Here is an 11,883-nt window from a genome sequence, read left to right as displayed (position 1 = left end):
CACAAAGCGAGATCTAATGAGATTAGGATTCTGAGCAAGGAATAATTAGACTCATTCCATTCTGATGAGATAATAACATTGTAGGAGGGAAATCCGTCCAAAGAAACAGAACTGGTCATGGACCTTCCAAACACCTGAACTCTGCCGCTTCCTCCATAACCCTCCTTAAAGTTTCCGTTTCCTAGTTCCCTTAAAAAGAAAGGGAAATTAGCAGAGTTCTCAAATGTCATCTTAAATTCTTCAGCTCACCCTAATTTCTTAATCCCTATTTTAAAGAGGGTAAACATTGAAGCACCGTCTTTCCCTCGCAACCCAAAACTCGCTGAGCGATTATTCAAGGCTGGGAAATCAAAGGTAAAAAGTCGACTAAAAATAAGAACACTTGTTAGCATGTATGGTGTGTGTAAAAGGAAGGCCAGAGAGTCAGTCTTTCCGATTGGCCTCTGGCCCTTAAGACAATGTGGTTCAAAATTAAAAAGAACCAGATATACTTAAAACACCTAAAGTCTGTATTCACTTTGAACAGATGCGAAAGCTTCAGAAATGAGTAAAAGTATATGATTGTTAACGTTTACTGTGAAACAGCACAGAAGTGATGCCTCCAGGCAGGGAGTCAAAATTTAACTGATGTTAAACATCTTACATAATTTGGAGAAACCCTAGCTTTGAATGATAATCACCAAGGAAAAAAAACATAAATAGGTATTTCCATGCATGTACATGTTACATAACAAATAAGCAAATCCCAAGTCAGTACAGTACAGTATCAATGACTAAAAGTTAAATAATATGTTGATACATGGAGAGAAGGAAAAGATAACATGTTGACTGCCATTGATGAAAAGCATCTCAACAATTTACATAAAATGATATACTAAATGGTTTTTAAAAAGATATCTTAAGAAGACCAAGCCACAATAAGTTAGTGTTTCCACAATACATGCTGAAGTACTTGATCCCGTATCTATGCACTGTCACTGTCCTCATCACTAAATGCCGTGACAGTATTTGTTAATGACTGAGGTACATTAGTTTACATCTTTTTATAGGGATTCTAAGATGATTAGTTTGTCGTTTCCAGTTTTTCATCTTCTTCGCCTCCTCCAAAGAAAAACAAAGGGAACATTCCTAGAATGCAGCCAATAGTCACCCCAACAGCCTTGCCCTAAGGAAACAGAAGAGAGTATTTCTTAAAGTTACGTGTCCACAAAAGAGGTCCCCTTGCATAAACACTGACGACAACAGTCAATTGCCACACACGGAAACTGCCACCACCACTGTATTCCTGTCGATTATAGAAACCTAAGTACTAAACTACCAAACTCTCAACATGCCATTTTAAAGTTCACAGGAATAAGGGAAAAACTTATCATGAACATGACATTAAAGAAATATCCAAGTAGAAAACATTATTTTAATAGTTTGTGTATTTTAATGCCAGAAGACCAGAACACAGGAGGGGGAACATACCGACTATTCCCAGTGTATTTGGATTTGATATCCTTGTATATAGTCCTTCAGTACTTAATCCCCTGAATGCTTAGCTATATGAAGATACAACCATTATAGAAACAATGTTGCACTCTGTCTCACTGGAAACCTACATTGTGAAAGTTTAAAATTCTCACTTCTATAAATGAGTCTAAACTTTGCATTTCTATGATGACTATAAAATTTAGATGCTTTAAAATTAAGTTTTCTTTTTAAATAAAAAAATCTGTTTATTTTCAAGACAGGGTTTCTCTGTGTAGCCCTAGCTGTAAGTTTTCTTTTAAAAAAAATTATTTGTGTGCATTATATTTCTTTAAGAAGACAATGGATACCCTGGAACTGGAGTTACAGGCAGCTGTGAGCCCGGAGCGCTTGGATCCTTAAGAGGAGTATGCACTCCTAACATCTGAGCCATCTCTCTGGCTCTTCAATTAAGTTTTCTTCTTTCATACGATCATTCATTGAGATTCTGTTGTGTACTAAACTCTCGGTGCTGGGTAATCCCGAGACAGGGACCAATCACACAGAGTTGGTCTCTCCTCCTGGAGCTCCACGTATGAAGACAGAGAGACAAAACAAGTCCCATCTGGCACTACAGAAGCTGTGCAAACTACATGATCTGCAGCAGGAAATGCAGAGGGAAATGTTCTGGATAGCGTCATGGGGTACTGGTAACAACTTTCACGGAAGACATCAATGTTCTGACAACAGCGTATACAACACCCTTTCAATCTGTTACTACGGCAGCTGGTTGTTTGCTGTAGTGGTGGTGGTACATCCATGTCTTATATTAATTGTTAAATCTGCCAATCTCATTATGTAACTATTTTAAAAGGTACTACAGTTTCAGAAATATAACAAGAAATTTGCTCTGTCCAGATACTAATAAAGTCAGTCCTCAATTCTTATTTTGATCTCATATTTTGATCATTTATATTTCAACAGAGACGATTCATTTTGGCTCCCGATTGCCCTAGGTTGTGACCTCTGCTAAGAGACCCCCAACTGCCCGCCAATTCTGTTAAAATGACTTTCACTATCACCCAGGGTGACCAAGGGTCCCCTCTTGCTCCCTTTAGAAATGCTGGAGCAGGGTGATGCTTGCCTCCATTAATATTTCAATCCACTGCTATTTGATCTTTCCTCCCTTACCGGGCCACAGAAAGGCTCAGGAATGAACACCAATGAACGACTTCAGTACAATGGGGATCAGCTCCATCATTGAATAATCAATGAAGAATAAAATCTTTGGGTGTTCAAGTCCTTAATTAATCAAGCCGGAATACATGAAAATAAAGGGATATCACACTATTTTTCTGAGAATGTCCCAGGCCTGGCTAACTTTTCTTAGCAACTCCATTCAAATCAGTTATAGTCTAGAACTGCCACGCTAACCACTGGATCCAGGCCCATGAGCCACATCACTTACCAGATGTGTGCTAACACGCGTCTGCCACATGTCAACTTGCTTTGGTGTGAGATCAGGAATTGATAGGCCTAACCTGGAAGCCAAGGCTTCAACATAACCTGCAAGGCTTCAAGAGAACAAAAGAATGAGGAAGTTTTAAGAGACATGCAAACATACAGTAAAAACCGATCTCTACAAAGAGAAGCGGGAGTTTCGCCCGTGCTTATCACTCCAGACAAAGCAGAAAAATTTTACAGCTTCTATTTTTATTCTATATAGATAACCCAGTTTTAAGATACTTTCAAATTCACATTTAATACACAGTGACTCAGAGCATTTATTCCCTATCATTATCTTTAAGAGGCCAATCAAAGGCATATAATTTTTTATAAATAATTAAAATTGCTGCACTTACTTCAAACTCTAAGCAAATTACTTGAACATATGATTTAATCTGGTAACTATGATCAGAAAGTAACAGTTTTTAAAATTCACCAGACTAATAATGCACTTAAGAATGACAGCCTAGAACTTTTAGCCTAATGGGGGAGTCTAAGTTACCACCACTGTTGGGTATAATTTTGTTCTAAGTACTGTCAGAAGAAAACAGCTTGCCAGTTACATACACTGACAACCAGAAGATACATTCCAGCTTCAGATATCAAGTGTTTTGAAAGTATGCATCAAAGAACACATAAAATGTGATATTCGTGAGAGACACTGAAAATAGAAGAGAGGAACCAGTTCTCAAACGGAAAAGCGCTTATAAAAATGTTCACACCCGACCAAAAGCTAAGTGGCTTTAAAATCTATTAGTTGGTTCTAATACAACAGAAAGCTATACAGAAGCGGCAATATTGTCAATATTAAGCTTGAAGTTTGAAAATGGAATATCAAGGACACTGCATCAAGATAAGATTTATGTCAAAAATTCTTAAAATATAAAATCCCAATCATGGCCCTAATGAAAAAAAAAAACTTAAAATTAGCTTTGGCCCCAAACTCAAGTATAGATGCCTAATATTGAGGGACAGATCACCTATAAAATTGCCACTGCCTACTGTGAGCCAAAATAGAATCCTACTAGATCCAAACTCAAATCTCAAAATATACCACGTGAGTAGCCAAGAAAGGAAAACAATGTCAACGACAGAGCAAGAGAGAGATGTTTGTGCTAATATTTAATGCCAACTTCTCAGCTTTCCCAAGCCCAGGAAGCAGCCCAGGCCATCTGCCACCTGGAAGAAAGTGAGAAATAGGGCTCTTCGGAGCAGCCATCCTCCACTGTGTTATCATTCCTGCCAGATGAAAGGGAAAAATGGCCAGGTAAACATAAGCTTTGGAGACTGAGGTATGGCTTGTTGGTAGGGCACATCCTTAGCATGAATAAAACCCTATGATCAACCCCTTAACATCAGTGGGAGAGAGGGAGGGAGGGAGAAGAAAGGGAGAGAGGGGAAGTGTTGACATTATTTCCTTTTTGGGTCAGTATCCTCTAATTTGTTTATCTTTGAGATTTTACAATTATAAGGAAGTGGGAGGATGAGAGGTTTACTTTTAATTCTCTGTTCCATCCTGCTTATATTTTTGACATGGTTCTATCCATTCTCAGAACCACTAATCCAGTTTGACTCATTGTCAACAACTATATTTGATCTCCACCACATATTTAGTATTGCTATTTTAGAAATATTAAACTTAAATGTTTAGTTTTAGAACCCAAAGGAAAATAATTATCCTTTTAAAGGGCTTATTAATTAGAGGAGAATAAAGACAAGAACAGGTAAGTACGTAGCAGCAGAAACAAATTATGAATGGACTTACCCAAGTCCAGCTAAATCTGAAACAAGATTTCCCAAAGCAGCAGCTGGAAATTTGAAAAAACACACAATGAATCGTCAAAACAAAGCCGGCAGAGGTCACAGTATTACATCACGTGAGAAACACTGAGCTCTGGCTGCCAGAGTCACCGTATTTCTCTGCTGTAACAACTCTGTTAGAAGCAGCTCAGGGATAGCTCTAGGTGCCAAGAAATTAAAAGAGAGCACGATCCTAAAATTAGAATATCCTACCTCCACTAATAGAGTGTCTGCGGAGTACAGGAGAAATCTTCTATTTTTACTATTTTTAAAATTTCATAGTTGTGTCTTTAGTGTGGTATTTGTTTCGGGCAATTTAGATATTGGAATCTCAGGAGCATAGCTGCATAAGCAACTCCAAATACAAGAAAGTAAAGGAAGGAAAACACTTCATGTTCAATGGTAAGATTGAATTCTGAGAAAAACTTGCCTTCACACAGACAATTCAGCGGAGCAGTGTTAGCCACTACCTAACACAAACTAGTTACAATTGCCAGGAGACACCTGCTATCTACAGAAAACTGGGACCAGAAGATTAGGATTAGAGATATCTAAACAAATCAACACCCCAAGGAGCAAACGCATTTCAAATGAATTGTCTTCTAAACCTAACTTACTGACGTTTCTAAACAACACGCAGACGACAGAATTTTAACATTTGTTATTATTATATACCTGCCATTGTTGAAATTCCCAAAATAATTCCAATAGACAATTCGATCTGGGTTCCCTGAAAAGTAATTGGAAAAGAAGTTAAAGCTGGCATGGCTATCAAAGAATATCAATGTGCTAATAAAAACAGACTATGTAGTAACATCCACATGTTGTTGTAACATAATTACACACAAAATATCCATAAATGTGCACAATATATGAAGTGATGGTAATTCATGAAGAAATAACCACTAACATTTCATCCAGTAAAACTGATCCTCCCTCAAAATGAATAGCAACACATGCAATAATCAATTCTTCACTAAGAATCTAATTTCTACATTCTTAATTCTACTTTACTATCACAGAGAAATATGCTTTAAGACTACTTAAACAAAAAGACTGACACATAGATGCTAAATTCTGAAATATATTGTGCTGTTATTTACTCTATCAAGATTTGAAAGACTGAATGATCTTTTAGGAAAACTGCCATTAGTAAGATTTTCCTCACAGCCTTTAGTTCCCTAACTATTGGGCAGTCCCACTAGGATTCCCGTGTTCAAGTTGAACAACACTTAGTCCGACACCTGCAGGAAGAATGAGGCCCACAGCATCCCACTGGATTGATTTATTACAGGGAGCCAAAGGGTCCCACATTTATCCTTCCCCTTGGGGAAAGAAAGGAGCTCACGTTTCCGGCCCACTCTACGGATGTGGAGCTGAGGTGTCAGGATGCAGGGACTCCCCTGGGCTGTCTGTCACACAGAGGAGGAGGCCCTAAGTCTACTTTGCTAATTCAGCTCCAATCCTTCACGAAGGTAAACTTAGTTTTCAAGAGCTCCCTAGAAGACTAGCATTGAAAATTAAAAAAAAAAAAAAAAAGAAATCCAACTCTTAACACTAAGGAAAACAAGAGTATCTAACGTGCTACATAAATGTCCCACTGCTCGGTCTGTAAGACACTTTCCTCAATTCTCCTGTCCCTCTGCCTTCAGCTCTGCCCCTTGAAGATGTAACTCTTGTTGAATATGACCAAGCAGCCTGATGCACCACTCTCTGAAGGAGCTAAAATAACAGATTTCTGAGGAAGACGAAAGGGACGTGAAAGGACAGCCCAAACAGGAGAAACTAACACAGATACAGATCTCTGTTATGTAAGTCCTTCTTACATAAATGCCAAGACGGCAGAGCACCCCACAGCAGTGCTGTGCACAGGCCACACAGTAAACAGTAATGTGACAGCAATGAATCATTGTCAATGACCCAAGAAGAACCTCTTTTAAAATATGCATCGGAAAAACTATTTGTGTGAGCTGAAGATGTAGCTCTCTGGATAGAGGGTATCCGCTAGCATGCGCAGGTTCTGAGCTGGAGCCCCATCACCGCCCACACAGAGAAGGAAGTATCTGTGGGCTTTATCACTTGGTAAAATTTGGGGTGCTTAAAGGTTCTTCTAAGAGCATACACTCAAAGACAATCCCACACTTCTTTACTTTCCTCTGTATTTAAAAAAATTGTTTTAATAGATGAGATGGGAATTACAAATAAATCTAACACTTTATTTATCACTTTAATTACACTTACGATTAATCTATTCTAAAACTTTCTATCTTAAGTGAATTGTAAAAAAAAAAGCAATTCCCCAAATGACTAAAATATAAATTATAAAAAGTAATTTAGTAATATAAAATTAAACTATATAACCTAAGGCTGAGTATTACTTGCCCTATTATAACTGATTATATAGAAACTTGTTCTCATGATCACCAAGTAGCAGCCAGGAGTGTACATCTAAAAGGAAGGGGGAAGTAAGTTTATAGCACAACAGGGCAGAAGACTCAACTTTGCCCTGTCTGAAAAGCTCACACCGGCTCCACAATGTGAAATGATCATCTGTGCTTTAAAACATGGAAAAGAGTGAAGACAAGCAGGAAAAAACACATTGCTAGGGCAGTCAAGACTACTTGTTCCCTTCTCAGAGATTCTGCCATTGTATTATTTATCTATTCTAATGTCTGGGGTCAAATAAAAATTGGAAAAGGTCATCTCTCTGAAATAGCCTTCAACTACAGGAACAGTCAGAACCATCACTCTTCATCTGGTGTTGAGGTCAGTGATTTAAAATATCTATTCTGTAAAAACTTTATCCAAGGGAGTGCATCCTGAAGATGGATTTCAGTGTACACAGGTTATTGATAATTTGGAGCTAAGATCTCAGGTCTGGAAGAACACTCTGAGTACTAAGGATGAGGCACAGGCCTGCAGGACACAACATGACAAAGCGGAGGTGTCTGGAGTCTCTGACGTGCTCTGCTGGGTTTGGTCCAGTCCCATCGATGCTCCGTCTGCACACAGACATCCACTCTGTGGCATTTTATAGCACGATCGGTCTCGGAAGCTATTAGCGTCCATACGCCTCCCTCTCTTGACTGTACCCAAAGTGAACCACTCCACAACTGCCAACAGCAAGGGCAGTTTTCAGCACCTGTGTCTTTAAGCTGTGTCTTATTAAGGAAGTTTGCTAAAATGGCGGCTCGAGCACTAAAAGGTTGAGCGAATTAATGGGAGCGTAAAATATTTAGCGCAGCAGTGCCTTCCATCAGACAGCCTGTGCAGGGCACACAGTCAACTAAGGTTTAGAAACAGCATAAAGGAGCTTTTATTACAAGTAGGTATGCTTTCATTAATAACAGTAATTTAGCCAACTCAGTGTTAGTTGAGTTTTAATTACTTAAATACTCTTCGGACTTTTTTTTATATACTCAGATCACTTTTATTCTTATATGTATACTAGGAAAGCATCATAATCCTAAAAAATTGATTATTCTAGAATTACATTTTAGGGACACTCACTTAATGTGCATCATCCTTGAGAAGTCTGGACTTGTCACAGCATGCGAACAAAAAAACCTACAGAGGTGCTTGTGACCCCAAGCTGTACACAGGCCAGAGTCACACTGCTGACAGTGGCCCCTGAACCCCTCTTAAATCAGGGAGCAGCTGGACCCTCTTCATCTGGATGTAAGGCTAGACAGGCCCTGCAGCAACCAAGCCAACTCAAATGAACTGACTTTAGAGACTCTAAAAAACACCTGCCGTCTATCAAATGACTATGTAAATTACTTTTTAAAATCTCTATTTTATACCTAAATCTACTTACATTCATTCATAGTACAGATAAATTCTAAAACCCCCAAAGTAAACGCTTCCATCTCCCCCCCTTCCCACCATCCCCTACCTCTCCCCCTCCACCTCTCTGAGTAGTTTCTTTAACAATAGTTAATAGAAAAATTTTAAAGTGAGGTAGATTCTAATTCAGAGAAGCATTTTCTCTTTCAAATGAATCTAAATATATATATATATATATATAAATAAATAAATATATACATATATACATACATACATACATACACCCTAACTGGTACCCAGAAAAAAATAAATAATTATACTTTTTCCTCTTTCAAGGATTTAGGTAACCTCAGTCTATTTACTGCTGATATCCAAGAAAGATGACTGCATAAAGCATTCTAAAGGCATGTTTAAAAGTTAGTAATTACCTTGACTGAACTATGAGAAAATCATTCTTTATATAAAACAGTAAATAAACTCTGGGAAAGTCTTAAAATAGTTGTGTTTTAATCACTAATTTGTTGGGGAAGGGTACCAAATATTGGTGTCCACTAAAAGAGATGTCATTAATATAAGAAAGGCAAACCAGGTATTCCTGAGATTGCAATGGTCACAGCATAGGCAAACTCTTTTATTTATTTATTTATTTTTATTTTTTTAATTTATTTATTTATTAAAGATTTCTGCCTCCTCCCCGCCACCACCTCCCATTTCCATCCCCCTCCCCCGATCAAGTACCCCTCCCTCATCAGCTCGAAAAGCAATCAGGGTTCCCTGACCTGTGGGAAGTCCAAGGACCACCCACCTCCATCCAGGCCTAGTAAGGTGAGCATCCAAACTGCCTAGGCTCCCCCAAAGCCAGTACGTGCAGTAGGATCAAAAACCCTTCAGAGGCAAACTCTTTAGAATACTACATAATACAGCAAAGGCAGAGGATGTTGTTAAATGAATCTTAAGTCATCGTTGGGTTAAATGTTGAGACCAAAGCCTTGTCTATGCCCCAAAACACCTACCAACATATTCTAGAATGAGAAAATTGAACAAGGAACTAATCAAAACTATATGTGATAACAAATACCAGTATAACTAAAGAAACCAGAGATTTTTACATACATTTGCTCCTTAATAAAAAATGTTAGAACAGAATTATATACAACATAAGTAATTGTCTACATGCTTTGCTAAAAGTTCTATGATTAATATATGATACTTTAAAAATTGAACTTGTTCACTGTTAATTAACTTAATTGGTATACACTGTTAATTAACTTAATTGGTATAATATATAAATTATTAGGAATATGTAAAACACACTAATTTCTTTATTAACTCAAAACAGAAGTGGTGAGAAGACTTACTGCAACAATCATAATTGCATTATCCAAAAAGCCAAACCCTATGAAAGGTATCGCATTGTGGAAGAATACTGAAAAACATCAAAACACAGAAAAATATATTTTAAAATTTTGATAACTTTTAGAATGACCAAAACAGGCTGTGTAATTAAAGCTTCTAGGCAGATTTAATAACAATCACAGATCCTGCTGCTGCTGTAACTTTACTTACAGAAGCTAAACTGGGAGACAAAACACAAACATGTAACACAGAAGAACAATTCAGGCCTTTATGTTTTCTTACCAGCAATGTATATACGTACAGTTCATGGGCAGAAAATTCTTAGCACATGATGGTCCCACTTAGCCTGACTCACATCAGCCTACTTCTATCTGTGTCTATCACAACAGTCCTAATCTCTGCATCTATAATAATTTTTAAAATGTCTATACTCAAATTCCAGGAAAGTTATTTGATTGCTTTTACTTCCTAGTCAACATGTTTGCTTGTTTGTTTGTTTGTTTTTCGAGACAGGGTTTCTCTGTGTAGCTTTGGAGTCTGTTCTGGAACTCGCTCTGTAAGTCAGGCTGGTCTCAAACTCACAGAGATCCGCCTGCCTCTGCCTCCCGAGTGCTGGGATTAAAGACGTGTGCCGCCACCACCCGGCTCCAAGTCAACGTTTTAAAGCAATTTTAGGAAATGGCGACTCCCTTCACCTGACACCTGTGGACAGGTAGTCCTTAGCATCTCGGAACCCACCAGGATTCCAGAAATCTGACCAAAGACACCTCTCACCTCATCTGGCACACAACCTGAAACCTGGGTTATTAAAAGTCAAAGCAGGAAAACTGTGGGTTTGCTTTTTATAATCTAGCTTCATTTTTCTAATTTGTATCCTCAGCATACTGTACAATGCTGAGTACAGAGCAGATGCTCAAAAGGAATTAAGTTGAGGATACTAACCTGGAAAAGAAGCTAATTCTATATTTAGACTAGCGGAGGCATACTGTGAAACAGATTAAGGCTGGGAACAGGAAAAAACTATTTTATTTGATCATTACAACTTCTAAGGCATAGCCAACATCAGCTCAACTGACAACTTCCTCAACAAACTGAGGAATCAAGGAAACTGAGAAAAAAAATGATTTTTATACTATATTTAAAAACAGTCCTCCCTTAAGACAGTTAGTTATATTTGTTAGTGACTTCAGATTCTTTTTCTTTTAATGTAATTAAATATACACTGTAACTGAAATATAATCCAGAAGTTATGAAAATATGATATTCTATGGTATGACTTCTGTACCATCAGGGAAAACTAGTAGGCAGTAATTCAAAAAAATTAACACTTCAATCCACAACTTCTATCAAAGAAATACCATCTTCAGCATAATAATAGGCACCATCGTGTGTAGATTATTACATATATTGATACTGTACACAGCATGCAACAGATATAACCAGTTATTTCAGGTCTCTGCCTGTTGCAGTAACAATGCTCACGACGAAGAGCGGAATATCCATTGTGATTGCTACTATGAAAATTATCAAGATGGTAAAAGCCAAACATCATACTCATGAGATGGGACTCAACTCCAGACAGACCTCAGCCTTCTTCCTCTGACTTTCCACCTATGTCCGTTAGGTGCCTACTGACATTCAACTTGTTACAGTAAGCAGCTTCCAAACCACACACACAACCCTGCCTTCCAGCTACAACATAAACTTAATGGGCAAAAAAGTACGCTGGAAATTTTGAAGTCACCCAAAGAAGCCCACACAGTGAAGGGAAACCTGTCTGGGTATTCCTAGACACAGCCTTCTCCGTGGTTTCTGAAACACATATATGGCAAACAACCAAGAAATCAGCTGAGATTACTTAGTATTTGAACAATATGATGACATCTCTAAAATTAGCCAGTTACAAATGCCTTAAAATAAGGTGCAAATGACATTAAGATTGCACTAAGAGCTTATCCTGGTAGAAACTGGTCAGTGAAGCTA

The 11,883-nt window shown here is 38.0% G+C and overlaps 1 protein-coding gene across 2 annotated transcripts in view; it reads right to left on the bottom strand.

Moving 5' to 3' along the window:
• Positions 1-554: 554 nt before the first annotated feature.
• The window catches only part of Tmem65 (transmembrane protein 65), a 35,441-nt gene continuing 24,112 nt past the window's right edge, over positions 555-11,883 (bottom strand). For both annotated transcript variants that reach the window (XM_041672332.1, XM_041672333.1), the window contains 5 exons: positions 9,903-9,970; positions 5,434-5,488; positions 4,724-4,766; positions 2,921-3,026; positions 555-1,165 (listed from right to left, as the gene is read on the bottom strand). In XM_041672332.1, coding sequence (XP_041528266.1) covers positions 1,064-1,165; positions 2,921-3,026; positions 4,724-4,766; positions 5,434-5,488; positions 9,903-9,970 — 374 coding nt within the window. In that variant the 3' untranslated portion in view covers positions 555-1,063. The remainder of the gene's footprint in view (positions 1,166-2,920; positions 3,027-4,723; positions 4,767-5,433; positions 5,489-9,902; positions 9,971-11,883) is intronic.

This window comes from Microtus oregoni, unplaced genomic scaffold, assembly GCF_018167655.1.
Source record: "Microtus oregoni isolate MIOR12 unplaced genomic scaffold, Mior012 000022F_ref0000154, whole genome shotgun sequence".
NCBI classification, from domain to species: domain Eukaryota; kingdom Metazoa; phylum Chordata; class Mammalia; order Rodentia; family Cricetidae; genus Microtus; species Microtus oregoni.
This window is presented reverse-complemented; position numbering and strand designations above follow the sequence as displayed.